Source organism: Vanacampus margaritifer, chromosome 4, assembly GCF_051991255.1.
Source record: "Vanacampus margaritifer isolate UIUO_Vmar chromosome 4, RoL_Vmar_1.0, whole genome shotgun sequence".
Classification (NCBI taxonomy): domain Eukaryota; kingdom Metazoa; phylum Chordata; class Actinopteri; order Syngnathiformes; family Syngnathidae; genus Vanacampus; species Vanacampus margaritifer.
Window position 1 is genome coordinate 22,134,875 of NC_135435.1, and position 20,059 is coordinate 22,154,933.

Genomic DNA, 20,059 nt, shown 5'->3' on the forward strand with positions numbered 1-20,059 from the left:
TTTATGTCGAATTGAAGGCAGGAGATAAGAAGTTTAATTGAAGCTGACTTTTGAAATCCCCCTCTCCCAGACTTCATTCATTTACCTCCTCCCTTATCCTTCCGTTGGCATCTCCTCAAGGCTGTCTCTGTTTGCAATAGGGAATATTTGATTGGCAGTTTACACCCCCTCAGATGTGCTGACAAAGGGGAAAATGTGTCTTATCGGGAAAAAGGTGTTGAAAGTCATTGCGCATAATTGACGCATGAGTACATTTGTAAAGACGCATTTTTGTGAGTTAACAAGGCATTAAATGCACTCTACGGGTAACATAATGCAAATGGTTTTCACTAAAAAGTACATGAAATAATACAATATACAAACAACGGGCGTGTCCTGAGGCACTTTTACTCTTATCTGCCATGTTGCATACACTGAGGTAATCATGGTGGTCTTCAGGGGGGAACGAAAGTCATTTTAAAGTTAAAAACAAGTAAAAGTGCCAACACTAAAAATGTGACTGAAGGCTAAAGACTTCCATCTGAGAATGTGGTATCATCAAGGGTGCCGTCACACAAGCTCCCTCAAGTCACTTTTGTGTGCCGTCACAAATGTACAAACTTGTGCTCATGTTCACATGGGAAATAACATTCCAAGCGTACCAAAAAATACCTCACACGGGATGTTGCTGTCAATCTAATTGATCACATTCAGGAATGTAGCAAAATGAGATGACGATTGATAAATACCTGGTGGTTGAGGACTGTTGGCCCTACAGTCATTGGTCCGTCCTTTTTATGTTCTTGTGATCAATCAGAAGGCACTTTAAATAAATGAAAGAGACCGTAAAAATTTAATTGAAAACCCCATATTACAATTAATTAAACATAATTAGGGAATATTTAGGAGGGGGGCAGTCAAAGTAGGCTACTTGCAGGATTATTATTTTTAAATCACAACTGTAGATTTAAAAAAAATACATAATTTTTATTTTTTTTTTACTGCCATCTTATTTTTCCCTGTAATCTGATTTTGCATACACTGAGAATATGATTTAGCGGGTACATCAAATCGGCGTAAAACTGCACTTACAGAAGAATAAATCATATTCAAAAATGTTTTGAGTGACTGGAGGTTTACTGCGACAATACTTGACCTGGGATACGTTAGCTTGTTGCTAACTATTAAACTTACCTGTGAGTAATTCACGGCCCTCGTCACGTACTTTTTTCCTTTTCGTTTCTCAGCGCCTGATTATTGGTGATTCGTTTTGGACCCATGGCGTCGATATTATGTGTACAAAACAGTGTATTTGGCCGAATAGACGTGTTTGTGTGAAAATATTCTTGTGTAAACTGTCGCAAAGGGGTCTGGCCGGTGGACTGACACTGGAATCATTTGGCACGAGCACACGGGGAGACAGCGTTGTGAAGTTACGTCATGATGAGAGGAGAGAGGAAGGCGGAAGCCAACTGTCTGCTAAATGATTAATTTATTATTTTAGTTGTGCTTTTTTTTTTCTCTGAACAATATCATAGCGCATGTGCGTGTATGATGCCTTAAAAATAAATAAATAAATATGATTTATTTATTTTTTATAAAACAAAAAAATAACAACAAAAAAATTGTGGTGGTGAAGGAGGTTTTAGGACCATGTGGTGCCCTACGTGCAGTGCGTTATGACCGTATAAGGAAACGGAGTCACTGTATTATGGAGGACCGAAACTGCCAAAATTCTAAATAAATAAATGCTTAAATAAATAAATGACTAAAAGCGAAAATATAGATAGATAGATAGATAGATAGATAGATAGATAGATAGATAGATAGATAGATAGATAGATAGATAGATAGATAGATAGATGGATAGATAGATATTTCCATTTATATTTTTGGGGATTTAATTTTCAAATTATATTGGGCGCACTGCTGCGATAATCAAAGAAGAAGCAAATGAATGGTGTGATTCGTGACATCATTACCCCTCACACTCTTAAGAGTTCTCAGTACAACACTACGCACACAGGCAAGTGATGTACCATATTTTTTAGTCATGTCCATATGGAAGTACACTATCATTCATATACATGAAAACATGAACTCAATTTCCATTATTTTCTGTGGAAAGTGAAGGTGCCAGAAAGTATCGTGTCATGTTTAACACTTGTGCGGCGCAGACATGTGAGTGACGTGTGTCAAATGAGCTTTTATTGGAATTGTCCAATGATTCTGGCATGTGACGTCATCATCCTGGCTCTCTTATTCCTGTCTACTGTATCTTGTGTTGACCTCACTCACAGTCTTTGAAGTAATCACGATTCATATTTTTCACGTAATATTAAAATATAATGTTTGCAGATCTTAAGCAGCACGTGAATTCCACGGCTGGCAGCTCAGCTACTGGGAGTGGCTCCTTACTTCTATTTTTCATCTCTGCTGCGTTTCAGGAATCTTTAGGAATGACCACACTGCCTCTTTGTGGCTCGTAGAGAAATGGTAACTACAGTCAGCAGCCACAAAATTAGGTACAGCTTCACAATCTCGGAGGTCCAGTAAAAGAGTTGTATTCAAATTATGCCTTTATTACAATGTTTTATTATTTTATTTATTATCCCTTATTTACCGGTTTACTGTATATTTTTAAATATGGGCGTGCAGCATAAAATAACAAAAAGTATTCAGAAAATAAAGTTTAAGTCTAAATCATCAGTTTTCTATTAAATACACTACAATTTTGAACAAGATTCTACCAAATCCTCTTAAAATTAAAGAAAAGAAAATAAGTAGGCCAAATTGTAGGTATAGTTTCTGTGTTGTGTCAATGGTGGCTTGAATTTGCCAGGACATGCATAGATTATTAAAAAAAAATTGTTAAAATTAGTTTTATCTTTAAATCTCACATTACTCCTCTAACAAGTGCAAAAATATCATTTTTGCACTTTTTCAAATGAGGATGCAGAGCACACAAAAACTTGATAGAGCATAACTATTTTAAATAGGCCAGAATTTCAGCCTTTTAATCATACGTTTTGTTTTTGTACAAAAATATGACACTTCTTACTAACTATGTATCACAATTGTTCTACTTGAAACTACTTTGTTTTTAGGCTAGATTTTGCCACAGAGTTTAAAAAAATAAATAAATAAATAAAAATGTCAAAGACTGTAGTGTGGGATTGGAGTTCCACATGTTTGTTGGATTTAGCCTTTTTTTTTTCTAACTATTTGTGAGTTCACAAACTCCCGAGAATCCATCTTGTACCGCTCCCATTGATTTCCATCAATACGAACCACTGGTGGTTCGGACCAATCACAGAGCGACGTTGTATTTGGGGGCGGGATATGCAGCTGTGAAGAAAACAAGAAGCGCCGAAGCCTTGGGAAGAAACAAACCAAAACATAGCGACACCGGTGGACGAATGCGTGGACGCTGTAATTAATTCGGTTCTCGCTGAATTAGTCTCTTAAATCCGCATATAAACATTGCAAATCCGACAACATAAACTCAACACCATGATATCAGCTAGTCGACCCTAATTTCAGTTTTTTTCTGGAAAATTGTACTGTTTGTTTTCTGTAATAGTGATAATGAACAAAATAAAATAACAAATGTTTCTAATAAACTTGATAATCATTTTGGCGAAATTTCACTTACACAAACCAAAAGTTAGTCATTTGAAACCTTTGTTTTTAGTTTTTGAAATGGAAACCAAGCAGTACATTAACACGATATTGAGATCTTTTCACAAGAAAATGATGAGAACTTTGGCTTTATGCTCTTTAAAAAAAAAAATAATAATAATTTAATATCCCCCCCTGGCTGTTTTTGTTTTGCTTGTATACTTTTTTTTGTATTAATAACTGGTGTGTAGTGTTCACGATTTGTTTGTATATTCTGTTGAAATTGTTTGATAAAGTTAAAAAATCTGCTAGTCACAACAGTCGCATGTCGGTGACATTTTCATCCTTTGCCATGATTGGTCGAAACAAACGTTAGACTGCGCACACGATTCTGCTTCGTCCAATCAGCAAGTGTCGTACAGCATGCCCCGCCTTTCGAGAGTAAATCAATGTGGAGCAGTCCCAGACTGATTTTGTGGAGAACTCTATTGCCCGGCTAGTGTTGCTTCTCCAAGAGATGCAAAACAAACCAACAAAAGTTTATATTTTTAACCAGTATTAAGAAATACGTCTTTCGTTAGCGCAAACATGAGTGACTTTTCTATAATTATGCTGCGTTTTTGTAGAAAATCATAAGGTAAGGGCGACACATTTTTCAATTCTCTTAAATGTACTTGTGTAAAACAACAACAAGATGATCCACTATTTAGACATTTAATACTTCATGTGGTTTAATGTTGGAGGTATTCTCTGAACATTCAACCTTGTATCTATTTACACTTGGCACAAATGTGTGTGTTTTGTGTAGGACTATGGTAATAACCTTAATCATCAAACACTACTTGAAAGCAGTACCAGCTGGAAGTGACAGAGAGAGTTAAAGCGTCGTGACATGACAAGTGACCCCTTAAAATAATATTTTTTTTTAAAAAAGCCTCCAGCTGATGTGATTTGAACACATTCATTTTTCCCCTTACTGCTATCATGCAATAATAATAAAAAGGCAACTGTATTGCATTGGGATGGATGATATGCTGTACACTGCCAGGTTTTGAGGTATCAACTGTGCATTGAGACAAAATTATACATGCAAACATAAGAACAGCATGAAAAACAAGTGCGTGTCCCATATGGTTTACGTGACCAACAACAAAAACATGACAAATGATCGATCACAATTCTCAAAGCATACTTTTAAAACTTGATGCTGAATTTTGTTCAATTTCAGGTCTGGCATCGAGACTATTGTCATGTCTACCCAATTTCTTGCCAAGCGGTAAAACTGGTGTCAAGGGCATGTTATTTATTCATTTATAACTTCAAATGGAGAAGCACTAAAAAAAATACATCAATTTTCACGCTTGGCAAAAGTGAAGTATTAACAACAAAGTGGATGGAAAAACAGTGATGGCCTGCAGGGGGCGTCAAACATTAACACAAGGATTTTTTTTCTAGTGAATAATACTCGAGTTTTATGTACTTGGAAATGATGCTGCATTCTGACCTCTAAGCGTTGAAAACAATAATTCACAACAACAAAAAAGGTACAATAAGCATATGTTTAAAATTAAAGACAAATCATAGCCGATTAATCATACTAAAAGCCAGGAGATGAAGATGTCCTGTTGTAAGTTTTGGCAGCCAGTTCCAACCCAAAAATAAAATCTATGTTTTACTGTATCATCACTCAAATTTCTTCATAAAAAAAAAAAAAATCCCTGAAATGCAGCATAAGAAACAACACAACAGAGCAACATAATGCAATGGCTAACAATTAAATTACAGACAAATTGAAAAAAATGTAACGAGGGATGAGCCACTTGACTCAATTGTGACCATGGTGGAGAAGTCAGTTTCAATAAAAACATTGTCCATGCTATGATGCTGTATGAATTCTGGGTGATTCGGCATATTTCTGTTTTAAAACAAGGCCATTTCTCGAAAATGTATTTTGCTGAAATGAAAAGAATAACATTGGAAAAGATGCTAGTCACACTGATGCCACAAAGCACAATGAAAACCTGAAAAAGAAATGAGGTAGTATGGTTGATAAGGAGTCGGAATGCACCAGTTCACTTTTTTTTTTTTTTAAAGCAATACAGAATTTCATTACTTAAACTTAAATACTTGTTTGGCCGTAGAAAATTTTAGTGTATTGAAATTTCACCCAAAAATCCAAAAGTGGCAAATCCAGGTCCGGAAAGTAAAAACCCTGCCACGCTTTAGCCCCAGGTGCTAGCTAGCGAGCTCCCCGGGTGCTCGTTAACCTGCTAGGGAGCTAGCTAGCTAGCATAAGGGGCTAAAGCCAAACTGTGGCAGGGTTTTTAACTTTCTGGACCTGGATTTGCCACTTCGGAAAAAAATCCCTGGTTTCATTGTAGAAGAATGTGTACATCTAAAAAAAAAAATAATGTGACCCATAGGTGGCAGTAACATCTCCAGTTCCACAACCAGACATTGAAAAATAAAAACTACAAAGGATTCGGTCACAATGAAAAGACCAACAAAAAACCTACAAGATAAAGTTGTAATGCAAAGACAAAAAGTCAAATGTGAAGGGCAAAAAAAACAAACATCTTAGGAGAATCATAAATTGTTGTGAATGGGTTCATTTCCAATGTTTCTCTTTTTGTAACATTGCAACTTTATGTTGTCATATTACAAATTTATGGTTGTTGGCTAACACTTCTTCATAAATAAAAAACAAACAAACAAACTTTGGCTAAAGTCTGTATGGGTGTTGGGATCAGATTCGATCTTTATTGGTTCACATTTGAGCGACTAAGAACTAGAGTAGGCTAACTCAATTTTTGTGATTTTGAAGTTAAGTGAAGAAATTAATTAATAAAAGAAAGGCATTATCTTCCATATGAATACTTGTTTAGTTCAAAGTTTCAATTTTGGCATAAGGCTCTACTTTCATCGACTACCATGTTTCGTGTTGCATTACCGACACAGTAGAATTCTGTAGAATAAATTAGACTCTATTTAGAATGGGATGAAATAGACTCAGTTTTAGAGTATTTTTTACCCTTGGAAGAGAGTAAACTAAAGAAGAGGAGGGGCATAGCTCAAATGGTAGTATGACAGTCTTCCAAGCTGAACGTCGTGAGTTTGTTCCTCAACCGTTGAGTGACTTTTATTTCTTTATTTCCAGTTCTTTATTTTACTCTCTTTCAATTGTAAATATTAACCTACTGTACTCTAAAAGTGAGTCTATTTGGTCCCATTCCAAATAGTCAAATTTACTCTAAATAGAGTGAAATTTATTGTGTAGCTATGACTGACAATAGCGATCAAAGTGATTCTGATTTGTGTACAGGTGCAAATGCTGGTGTATCCCGATTTGTGTACAAGTGCAAGGTTTGCTGCGCCTGTTTGCTAATTTGGCAGACCACTGTGCCATGCTGGAGATACGCCTGGCGGATTGACAACTTCGGTGCAGAAAGTTGGTCTAAAGTTATTCATGCTCGGACCATGTCTAAATACTGGCACAGCTGATCCAAGCTGATTTGGGGGAATTTGAACAGGGTGCAGGCAGAAGCCTCGTAGTTATCGTATGGATCATATTTCATTCCTGATAAATAATATTTATCATCTTTCATGAAATATTGATACATTTGATGGCTGTTTGAAATAAAATAAATCCTGAGGAAAACTCCCAAGTTCTGCAAAAGAAGAATCATAAAAATCACCAAGATTTGATTACAGCCGTAATCACTCTCCGGCAAAACCACCAAAATGGAATAAGCCCACTCTAGCCCCCAATGGCTCATCTGAAGTCAAGTGTTATGCAGTCATAGTACGACAATACAAAACTCCACACTCCAAAATGTGTGTGGCTGAGATAGAATGGCACACATTCCAGTTGTGTGTATGTGACCCTGAGACAGAATGAGGCTCGAGAGAGACACGGTTGCTGGACATTCTTAAAAGTGTGTGTGGATCCTCAGTTCGACCCACTGGACTGGCACCTGCCGTTTTGGTTCCCGTCTTAGGTCTGGCATCGAGAGGTGTGCACTGAATCCTTCTGCTTACGCAGCCCAGAGGAATGTACGGTTACGATGCGTACTCCGAAAACAAGCACTCTACTGCTAAAAATAGACTGTATCATGTATTTACATATGTATGAAAGTGTGGATTCAAAATACAAAAGAAATTCGACCGACAATGAGGCTCGTATACACAATCATCCCTGGTACGAATGTCTCCGTTTGCTCCAACCTGGCATGCAGAAACTACGGGCACAAGTAACCGTGTGCTACTGAGGTAGGGTGGACCAGGCCTGAAGTGACAAAAGGAGCAGGGGTGAGACTGGCAGACTTGCTCTTTGCTTGTGCTGAAGGGCAGCGTCGAACGTCCCCGTTTTCCCCAGATTTGGCCGTGGGCCGCGGCGTCTTCGGGGAGTGGAAGCCGTTGGTCAGCCCCGAGTCCTGCTTTGGGCCGGCACGAACCGCCTCCGCCGCGGAATCCTCCGGCTCCCGCTTCTGGTCGGCAGCCAGACTTGTCGAGGGAAGAATCGGCTGGCTCTGGTCCAGCGGTCGTTTACCGGGAGGGTTCTCCCCCTCGGTCTGTTCTAACGAGGGGCCCCGGGTGGGTTTGGAGTCTTTGGCCCGGCCGCATTCCGCCTTAGCCTTTCCGCTGACCGGGTCGGACAGCTCCGAGTGGACGATGACCTCGGCCTCCACCTGGTTACTGGACGGGGATGCGCTTGGACAATCCTGCAAAAATACAGCTTTAGCTTGATCATTTGTATACAAAGTCATAATCACTTATCTCATTCATACCCATTTAAGCACTAGCGTGTTGACACAGCATATCAAGGTTAAGGTTAAAGAGGGAACGACAAAGTGTGTCCAGAGCGCGATAAGAGACTGTAACTGGGCACATCTCTTTCCGTTCTCCTCGCGAGTAAAAATAATTCAAACCTTTTGTCTTCCTTTCTGATTTGTTGTTTATTAAATGTTCTATGTTACCAGAACCTGACAAATATTAATCAGAATGTCATGTTTAGACTTGAGAGGTCACACTTAAAACATATTATTGTCAAGTAATGTTTAAGGTTGACTTCCACTTCCACGCTACTCGCCTCATTTTAGCTAGCGCTAAGCTATAGTTCGTCTCTCAGGTCCAGCGTCCAAGTTTGAAAACTCCCCTTCGTTTCTTAGTATCACGACATTAGCTGGCTAACAGCGAAGTGCTAGCTGGCCAAATATTTTCACTAAAATTAAAATGTATTATGTAATGAAGTCTAGTAAACTACAATTCTCAAACAACCATTTGACCTTCCTTTTTCTGGACGGACGTACAGAAATACCGAAATAATGCTACATTCGAGGATGGTTGGAATTCAGGCTTATCAGAGTTGGCTTTTTCCAAGTTCCGACCTGAAAACGTTCGAGGTGAATGTAAACAACCAAAATAGCGGATAATTTTGCTTAATTTATTGTTTTTATCTTATTTCATAAGTATTCCATACAGTTCAGAAGTTCACCGTATAATTTCATGCAGGGAGATAGCAGCATACTGTCACGTATGTTGTGTTATGTGGAGTTATGTCGAATATTTATGAATGAAGAAAGCTACTTAGTTTTATAATCGAGTAAATTGTGTGTTTACCGTTCACGGTCTGTTTCCAACGGGGTCGCCATTGTTAGGTGACGTCAAATTGTAGTCCGTCGGTGAAGTCGGAGTACTTTTTTCCCCCCCGACTTCGCAAGTGGAATTTCCGAGTTCAAGGGGGCGTTTCCGTACACACTTCCTGGTTTGAACTCGGAAAAGTCCGACTTTCGAATGCAGCATAAATACATTTCAAATAAATGCAGTTCTCGTTAGTTTCTGTTTTGTCAAAAGTCTTTTTTGTTTTCATTTTATTTTGTTAATGAAAATGTTTTTTCAAGTTTGATGCACACACAATACATATGTGTTGATCACTTCACATACGCACGTCATTACAACACGTAAATGTAAATATATTTCTATTTATTCACACACTTACACACTCCATTCACATCCACACATAATGTAATCACGTCAATCTTTCATTCAAACGCCAAACTAAACTCATCCTAAATCCATTCTTCTGGAAGGCTGACAGCTGACTGCTTTGAATGATGTCTTCATTTACCGTATTGTTTGTCACGTTGACTTCTCCAGCGATGAATCCCGCCGAGTCGTCAGTGACGGTGTCTCTGTATCGGGTGATTCTGTTGGCCCAGTTATGACTGATGGAACCGTTCCAAGCAGCCTGCAAAATGGCGACGGCGACACGTGGGATGCGCCACAATCAATACGTGAAACACAAATGAGCTGGTTTTGACCTTTTGGTTCAGGTGCTGGGGCGTCCCCACCCTCCCAGGTGTCGGCGCTCACCATCAGGTTCAGCTCCTCGGGGGCTTCTGCGGCCGACTGGTCGGACTCTTTGCCGGCGGGGGGCATTAGCGTCTCCAGCTCGTGACAATCGTTGCACTCTGGCATATGGGCGGGACTGGCGTAGCCCCCTCTCCGGTACTGGGGGGTCACGGCTGTGGAGTCCAGGCTGCCAGATACCCCCCTATTTGAGGCACACGCAAAAGTGGCAACTGTAGGTGGGACTTAATTGGTTTAAGTGAGAAGTCGACTTGTTGATGATTAAAGCTTGACGTCAATTTATCGGCAATCACGTGTCGCGGCATTAACAACACAGATGCATCGCTAGCGGCGACTACAAAAAAAAAAATTCTTTGTCTTAGTCTAAGATGCATTGCTTGGTCTTGGTGTAGGACCTGGTCTTAGTGGAAGATACATTACCTGGTCTTGGTGTTGCGGAAACTGAAACACATGCAGAGGAGGATGCATATGAGCCCCAGACACACTCCAACGATGATGCCTGTCACTGCATGGATGTCCAGTTCTATTGAAAATAATAGCAAAATATTCCTATCAGATATATTTATATACATTACTGGAACTAGTTTTGGTAACAGACAATTTGGGGGATATTTATATTTTGTATATTATATGACACTTTTTATTTTGGATAATGTTGATATATTACATTATTTATCATTTATTATTTAGCATTGTATGATTTTGCTTCAGAGCAAAGATTTATTATCAATCATCCATCCATTGGACTTCATATTTTTTCCACCTTTATATAATACTAATAACAATACTAATGATTAGAGCGGGGTTTGAAAAAATCTAATCGATATTGAATCGATTTTCCTTTTCCAGCCTGATATCGATTCGTAAAATAATAAAACCATGAATCGATTATTTTAATATCTCTTTTTCCCATAAATTTATGAGAAAATATAATTTTAAAGGCTGAGTTGAGTTGAATTATAATTATGAAAACATTTCCATCTCATCCTTGTTGATGACTATGTTTGTGTAACACTTAAGTGATTATAACACTAAATCATTTAACCAGTTACATCCTGCGCAAAATTAATGCTTGTGGAGGTTTTATCATGTCCTTGATATTCAAGAAGACTTCATGTTCCATAATTAATCAATATTGGATTGAAGTGAAGTGAATTGAATCGGGGGGGAATCTACATCGAATCGAAATTAACTCTTGTGAATCGAAATTGAATCGATTGAGGAAATTAGAATCGATACTCAGCCCTACTAATAATGATTATTGTTATAACTAAGGTTAATTAGTCTTATTTTTCTTAGTTTTGGTCAGACTTAATTCTAATTGTTGTACACCAAGCTTATTATGACAAAAATAATCTCAAAACAATCTACTCATGCCATTGACTTATTTTGCAACTTAATAATGACAAAGAAGATACCAAATGATAGTCACTCAAGTTATTACGCGATGCTTTCATTTATAATTATTCTATCATAATCCATTTTCATATCTGCCCACTAATGTATGAAGTATTTTTGCCTATTTCTCCACACAACAACAATCCATCATAAAGGAGCACGGGGCTATTTACATACAGTATTATCTTCACAGAAACTGCACTTAAAAAAAAAAAAGATTTTACCCACAAATGGACACATTCGGTTTTGGTCTGAACAGCAAAGAGAACAAAATAAAGCAAAGCGAACGCCACTTCTTTATATAAAACAAGGCTAAAATGTAATAGCAATCCATTCAACTCCCTTCATTGATATTCATTTATGCCAGTTTATCTTTTTGGCAGCAAAGTAGAGAGGAAACAGATGGCACGAGCCTTCTCCCACACATACACACACCATCTATGTCATTTCCATTCATTGTGCATCGTGGCCAGCACAGCAGCCCATGACAACGACATAAGCATGATACTGAGACTTCATATTAAACAGGACACATGATGGAACATTGACTTTTTGGATGGCGTGTATGCAAATCGCTGTTTGTCTGGAGTGTGACATCACATACCGTATTGGTCGGGGGGTGTATGAATGTCCTTGACAAGCGAATAAGGGCCGGCTCCCACCTCTGTAGATGCTCCCAACTTGAAAAAGTAATGGGTGCCACTGGATAACCCCCGCAGCTCAACACTGGTGAGGCTGCCTACATGGTAGAGAAAATAGACGCAGTAAGAAGTGTTTTTGGAGTGTATAATAAGTGCATTCATTTTAGTATCTGCTTAATAAAATTTGGGCGTTAAAGGTTTCAAATCTCAAAACTATCAGCGGGGCGTTTGCATGTTCTCGCCTTGCTTGTTTACATGTTTTTTTCCCTCTTCCTCCCACATTTCAAAAACATGTATTTTTTATGAAGTAATTCTCTGTAGGTGTGAATGTGAGCATGAATGTTTGTCTACACATGCAATTTTAACACGGTCTTCTATTTTTAAGAAAAAAAGAGAGAAAGAAAGAAAGAGACAGAAAGAAAAAAGAAAGACAGAAAGAAAAGAGAAAGACCGACTGAAAGAAAAGAAAGACAGAAAGGAAAGAAAAGAGAAAGACCGACTGAAAGAAAAAAAAGACAGAAAGAAAAGAAAAGAGAAAGACCGACTGAAAGAAAAGAAAGACAGAAAGAAAAGAAAGAAAGACAGACAGACAGACAGAAAGGAAAGAAAGAAAGGGTTCTGTTCGCACGTAAGCTAGCTGTCTGAACTATGAAGCTAAGCTAGCTAGGTTAGCTCGACAGTTTAGCTCAGTGGTTCTCAAATGGGGGTACGTGAAGGCGCTCCAGGGGGTGCGTGATATTTTAAAATATATTTAAAAATTACATTTAATATTAAATAATAGTAAATATTTCTAAAAAATATATAAATTCATAAAATGTATTTTATATTCAGTAGGCTATTCCATTTGTTCATCTTGTGTCCTAAAAACCCAGCATCTCCCCCATACCAGAATGGTTTGACCCAACTTGTTATATGCCACCTAAAATGAATCACCTGTCAATTGCTTGAAAACTTGATTTAAATTAAGTTAATTATTTATTTTTGAGAACAGACCTTTTGTATGATCCCAAAAGATGACACTTTATTTTGATAAAAATGTGTATGTGCACAATGCTTTATTTATAATTAAGTTTTTCCTTTCTTAAGTTCTATATTTTTATTTCCAAATAATTCAAGAGACCACATAAATACAAATAGAGTTCCAAAGTTTAATCAATCAGACAATGAAGGCACAGCACTCGTTTTTTGTTGTTGTTGATTTTGTTGTTTGTTTTTGTTTTTCAATCAGAAATGCTTAGCGCTGGTTAGGGGGTACTTGGCTGAAAAAAATATTTCACAGGGGATACGTCACTGAAAAAGGGTTGAGAACCACTGGTTTAGCTCACCAATAAATTGTCAAATATTAACTTCATGTCGGTTATGCATTTGAGAAGCCAATAAAGCAATAGATTGGACACCAAGGTGGCTATAATCTTAAAACTATGCCATTAAAAAAGGAGCATAGACGTCTAATTCATAGAAACTACTTGCAGTGCTTTTCTGGTTGCGAGCGTGTCCGCCATATTTGATGTGGCAAGGCCCCGTAAACCAATGCATGTCAATTTCACTCAACTTCAAAAAGCGAAAACACAGCTGCCCCTCCCTACATGTAGATCACACTCCATGTGTGGGGCCCCATCTACTGCAAGGGGCCTCATTTTGCGCAAAGGGACACACCGTGACCTGCAACGTCTGACCAATGCAACCCGGCAATAATAATAATCAATAATGAGCAAACTGGTTTCCCCAAATATTACAGTAACCACATCTAATTTCCTTATAATTGGATGCTCATCCCTTGTCACGGCGATCTTTCTCACCGTCCTGAGAGAGGTTCCTCCACAAGTGCTCAGGTTGGCTCAGGTTGCTGCTGAACAAGATCCTGTAGCCCACGATGACACCATTTGGCTCCAGCGGGGGGCGCCAGCTCACCAGTACTGAGGACGAGTCGATCGCGCTCAGGCGCAGCTCGTGTGGCGGCGAGGACGGCCCTGATGGAACCAGAACAGGAGGGAGGGAGTTAGGGGTACATCAGTCGGTAATTAAAAGTCACTAATAAGGTTCTCAGCTGGGGGGGTGTGTGTGTGTTGTCTTGGCGGGGGATTGGACATGTTATTTGACAACCATCTGCGTCCTCATGCTGCAGCCACCTGGGTACAGCAAGGAGACTACAAGCGGGCCAATAGGAGGAAAGGGAAGAGAGGCTGGGGGCTCAGGATATGGGGACTGGTGGTGGTGGTGGACATTTTATTAGAACACACACGCTCATATTACCTGCCTTCCCCTTGACTGACACAGTTGGATTCATATTAGGTACAACTGCACCATCTGATGCTATCCAATACATAGCATCTGACTTAAGGTTTAAGTCACAGTAATGGTGGAATTTTGAAATGATTTACCTTAATCTTGTGGCATTTGAAGAGGGGCGTGTAGACTTTTTATATCTGCTGTACGTTCTTCAAATGTATACACTGTACTGTACACTCATTAACTAACATTTAAAATTAATTTACAAGCTTGATGGGCAGAAGAAAAAAAATATTCAAACACGCAAGTACCACAGTGAGAGACCTGAGATGACATACAAACTCAGAGCCTATTCATTCAATTCATGTTTTTTTTTTTGTTTTTTTTTAATCCAGCAGAGACTCACGGTCAGAGAAAGTGGACTCCTCCACGGTGCTGCTGAAGGGTCCCACCACATCCACGCCGTTGGACTGCACCGCCAGCTCGTAGCGGGTGAAGGGCTTCAGCGCCCCGATCAGGATCTCCTGAGCGGCACTGCAACACCACACGTCAAGTACAAAACAAGAGTAAGTCAAGAGTCGCTCTTGTTTTTGCACCGTGTCATGTTGACTACCATTTCGAATACAGAGCGTTCAGCCATTTATTTTTTTTCAACCTGAAGAAGGTAAACAAAATACAAACAGACAAATCTTTGAACGTATCATCTTGCTCGGACTGTCAGTATTGAATCTTTTTAGAATTGATCATCCTAAAGATTATTCCATCAAATAATCAATTGGATGGATGATAACAACAGAACAGGATATACACGTTTGTCCTGGTTGCTCAGTAGAATATGGTAGGCAATAATAATAATAATAATAGCAACAACAAAACTTAAGTTCGCAGAGCATCTAAAGCAAGTGTGGGTTAATGTTTTTTAGTCAAGAGGTCACAATCAGCTAGAGCTGGGAGGATTGTCCTTGTTGTGATAAACTTCATGCAATATGTACTTTACTTATCCAAATATAATCAAAAATTGCTTCCTTTAGCCAATTCGCTGTCAGCCACTCTCAACTTCTGCAATACCGATGGCGTGTTACAAAAAATAAGAGCAGCCAGAATTGAGCTTCCTCCTCAGCTTTTGCACCTAGCTAGCCACTAACTAGCTAACTAGCTTGTTGCTAGCACCGGTGATGCGTCCACAAGTTGGATGAGCTAAGCGTTAATAACATTTGGTGGGCGGATTTTGTGTTACGATGATGGATAAATACTACTGGACAGATGTCGAATTACTGAAGGTAAAGTGCTGATGTTTTTTATGAAGTAAATTGTTTAGTGTTGTTTTCAAGCGGGCTTTACTGTACATCCCATCTGGGAGCAGAAAATGCTACGATAATAGCCAGTGCGACATGACCTCATAGAAAAACTATACCAAACGCAATGCCACATTTTCACAATATTTATTTTAATTTGACTAGTGTTATAAAAGTCAGAAGAAGAAAAAAATCATCAGTGGGCGTTTTTTTCTGAAGAAAAAGCGGGGATATGTTTCCCTCAAAAAAATCTGTGATTGCTGAATAGTGAATCTGTGGAGGTCGACTGTAGATGCTCGTTGGCCAGACTAAAGAACGGAGCAAGTCGTGCTTTGCCCGCTCCTGATCTAAAGGTTCCAAAAAAGGTTCCGCTTTTTCGTCGTCATCTTTTAATGGTACCACCAAGTCAATCAGTGTGTATTCACATGAAGTCCCCTAAAATGAAAATATCAGTCATTGCAGCTTTGATTTTGTGCAATGGTCCTCAACGAACCACCGGTCTGCAGCCTTTTGGTACCAGGCTGCATGAAAAGACAGTCCAAAAATAAATTTAAAAAGACAGCGAAGAATATACATAAACCCCCCCTGAAACAGCCCGTCTACTTTCCTAACAGCAATATACGTTAACGGCAATATGCTTTACTATATGATGGAGATTCACGATATTACAGTTTATTGCATTGTCGGGTAAAAGTGTTATGATAAATGTTTCTGTTTATCATCTTTTGTAATTTAAAAAATAAAAATAACAATTATGTACTCTCGATGAATAGTTGCTGGTCCTCGAAGAACATGTACAGGTATTTGTATGAACCAGGGGACCACTGATTTAGTGCATCAATCTGTTCCACCCTTTAACGCTTTTTACCATTCATCATCTCATCCCTTTCATTAAAATGATAGAACGGCTCTTAAAACACAATGCATCCCTGTCTCGCCCCTGTGTGGCAGCAACCGAGACGAGTAGTCAATGATGCGAAGGATGACAGACATCCGGGCTCACCTGGTGTGATACGTGACCAGAGAGGCGTTGGTTGTTCCAGCCGGGCTGCAGCGCACTGTGTAGTTGATGATGCGCACCGTGCTAAAGCGAGGTTTTTCCCAGCAGAGCCGGATCGACGTGGAGCTGTTGGCCGCTGCCTGAATGCTGCTTGGTGGTAATGGGGGTGGCCGCATGGGGAGTGAAGATACTGGAATCCATTCGCATGTGTGTCAATTTGAGGTAGGAAAAAAAAAATCCTGCAGTTCCTTGGGGTTCTTACTTTTGTCGGCCTTTTCGGTCCTTCCTTTCCACACTGCAGCTGAGCCATCTGCCTGCTTGTTGAATGCCCAGACTCTCACTTCATATTGCTGGCCTGAAACTAACACAAAAATAACAAAAGAAACAAGGCCGGATATATTTTACAAGTAGAAAAATGTACTTCAACAGGCAACAACAAGACAACTCAATGACCTCAGTAGGCCTAAGTATATAAATGTTAAAACTGAAAGTGGTATGCCTTTATCTCGGCTTTTGCCAGACAATGTTTGAAAAAGTTTGATGATCATCGAACAAGGTAGGGAAGCAGTACACACATTGCTGTCCAGGTTATTCAGTAAAATCTGGCAAAGTTGACAACATATAGTTAGCTAGATAGCTGCTGGATGGATGGATGGATGGATGGATGGATGGATGGATGGATGGATGGATGGATGGATGGATGGATAGATAGATAGATAGATAGCTGCTAGCTAGCTAGATTGATAGCTGCTAGCTTGATTGCTTGCAAGCTAGCTACGATAGATAGATAGATAGATAGATAGATAGATAGATAGATAGATAGATAGATAGATAGATAGATAGATAGATAGATAGATAGATAGATAGATAGATAGATAGATAGATAGATAGCTGCTAGCTAGCTAGATTGATAGCTGCTAGCTTGATTGCTTGCAAGCTAGCTACGATAGATAGATAGATAGATAGATAGATAGATAGATAGATAGATAGATAGATAGATAGATAGATAGATAGATAGATAGATAGATAGATAGATAGATAGATAGATAGATAGATAGATAGATAGATAGATAGATAGATAGATAGCTGCTAGGTTGATTGCTTGCAAGCTAGCTAAGATAGATAGATAGATAGATAGATAGATAGATTGATAGCTGCTAGCTTGATTGCTTGATTGCTTGATTGCAAGCTAGCTATGATAGATAGATAGATAGATAGATAGATAGATAGATAGATAGATAGATAGATAGATAGATAGATAGATAGATAGATAGATAGATAGATAGCTGCTAGGTTGATTGCTTGCAAGCTAGCTAAGATAGATAGATAGATAGATAGATAGATAGATAGATAGATAGATAGATTGATAGCTGCTAGCTTGATTGCTTGATTGCTTGATTGCAAGCTAGCTATGATAGATAGATAGATAGATAGATAGATAGATAGATAGATAGATAGATAGATAGATAGATAGATAGATAGATAGATAGATAGATAGATAGATAGATAGATAGATAGCTGCTAGGTTGATTGCTTGCAAGCTAGCTAAGATAGATAGATAGATAGATAGATAGATAGATAGATAGATAGATAGATAGATAGATAGATAGATAGATAGATAGATAGATAGATAGATAGATAGCTGCTAGCTTGATTGCTTGCAAGCTAGCTATGATAGATAGATAGATAGATAGATAGATAGATAGATAGATAGATAGATAGATAGATAGATAGATAGATAGATAGATAGATAGATAGACTTATTTACTTACTTACCAAGCCCAGTAAAGAGATGGTATCTGGCTTTTTTGCGGAGCCTGACCACATGAGTCTGCGTCGTCTTCACCCCGTCGGCGTCCACCTCTCGGCAGGACAGCTTGTAGCCGGAGACGGCCGTGTGATTGGGCGAGGGCTGCCACGTGACGTTGAGCGTGCTCACTTGTGCTCGCACCTTCAGCTCAGTGGGAGCGAACATCACTGGGTACATGAGGGAACGTGCTTGTTTTAATATCCAGTTGGGTCCACCGATAGCCTGAGGGCTAAAGCAGGTAATATGGGAGTTGCCATGGTAACTCCTATATTATGTAGATTCGTTAAGCATAATGGCAATACTTATCAGAAGGCCAATTCCTAATTTATTTATGTACTAAAAACATTTTTGATCTAATATTTCTTACAATGACACATTTTGAGCTTTGACATTTTACGCTAAAAAAAAAACATAGATGACAAAAAAAGAAAAAAAGAGTACAATTACTATTTGGAAAATTGGCAGAAAATGTCCGTCACATCTACAGCACAATGAGTGGAATAGAAAATAACCACATTTTATAGAGCCTGATAATCCTTCCGTCTTCTAATAAATGGCTTTAAAGCACCCACGCAGTCACCGTATAACTCAACATGCATGTCAGTGTGGTGTGCAGACACCTTCTTGAATGACACCTCTTAGTGTATGTTATTAAACACCCATTATGCTCGCTCTCTCGAGATTAATAAAGCTTGACCTAGCTGCATTCCCCCCCCCCCCCCAAATTAAAACGTGTCCCACATGTTATCTTTTTTGAGTGGCTGACACGCTAACACTGAATACTTTGCAATTCCCGCAAAGCCTGGCAGACACATTGTTCGCACCGCCGACTAATGTCTGTAAGTGCTCAGATGGTGGCTTCACTGTGGTAAGTGCACCCTTTGTGGAAAAAAATAAATAAACAAATCCTCTTCTCACAAGTCAGACAGAAACCCCCAGGCTGTGTTGTGAAACCTAGCACTACTAAATATGTCTCTCGTCAATAAAAAAAACACACATAAATCCTCACCCCAAAATGTGGGAATTCCCTCACAACAAGTCTGAAGTCATAAGACTTACCCATGCGGTGGCTGGTGTGGTTGTAGTGGGCCAGCGTCTGGTGCTGAGCCCACTCGGACGGCACCCCGAAGCCGACACCTGTTCCAGCTGCTATCCTCAATCTGTACGCCTGGTTGGGCTGCAGCTCCCTGAGCGTGAATTGGGTCTCATTACCGCCAACCTCTACCGAGAAGACGGTGTCCGCTGTGGGAAAATAAACACGGTAGACTGATTTGCCAGGATTGACTGGACTAACTGGCTCATCTGCATTGTAGTCAATTTTAGTCCTCAACCGTTTGAAATTGTGGATATATATATATATATATATTAGGGGTGTGAATTGCCTAGTACCTGGCGATTCGATTCGTATCGCGATTCATAGGTCACGATTCGATTCAATACAGATTAATCTCGATACGAATCTATAAATTGATTATTGCGAATTTTTTTTAAACTAAAATTTAGAAAATACTAAACAGTGAACTATTACATGTACACTGTAAGATTTGTATGATTTTTTTAATTTATTTATCTGAAAATTCAGGCTTATAAATGAGCCACTGCATTTAACAAACAGGTTGCAGTCTGTTTCATGTTTGAAGAGCACTGAAATAAAATATTAAGGCTTAATGTTCTTAACATTCTTCCATGCTTAATGTTTGAATCCTAACCCTAAGTA

The 20,059-nt window shown here is 39.0% G+C and overlaps 1 protein-coding gene across 4 annotated transcripts in view; it reads right to left on the minus strand.

Annotated features, from left to right (window-relative positions):
* Nucleotides 1–4,305: 4,305 nt before the first annotated feature.
* The window catches only part of igdcc4 (immunoglobulin superfamily, DCC subclass, member 4), a 63,144-nt gene continuing 47,390 nt past the window's right edge, over nt 4,306–20,059 (minus strand). For all 4 annotated transcript variants that reach the window (XM_077564685.1, XM_077564684.1, XM_077564687.1 and 1 more), the window contains 11 exons: nt 19,402–19,584; nt 18,309–18,509; nt 16,795–16,893; nt 16,536–16,722; nt 14,644–14,771; nt 13,808–13,978; nt 11,972–12,106; nt 10,390–10,492; nt 9,973–10,153; nt 9,728–9,847; nt 4,306–8,321 (listed from right to left, as the gene is read on the minus strand). In XM_077564685.1, coding sequence (XP_077420811.1) covers nt 7,839–8,321; nt 9,728–9,847; nt 9,973–10,153; nt 10,390–10,492; nt 11,972–12,106; nt 13,808–13,978; nt 14,644–14,771; nt 16,536–16,722; nt 16,795–16,893; nt 18,309–18,509; nt 19,402–19,584 — 1,991 coding nt within the window. In that variant the 3' untranslated portion in view covers nt 4,306–7,838. The remainder of the gene's footprint in view (nt 8,322–9,727; nt 9,848–9,972; nt 10,154–10,389; nt 10,493–11,971; nt 12,107–13,807; nt 13,979–14,643; nt 14,772–16,535; nt 16,723–16,794; nt 16,894–18,308; nt 18,510–19,401; nt 19,585–20,059) is intronic.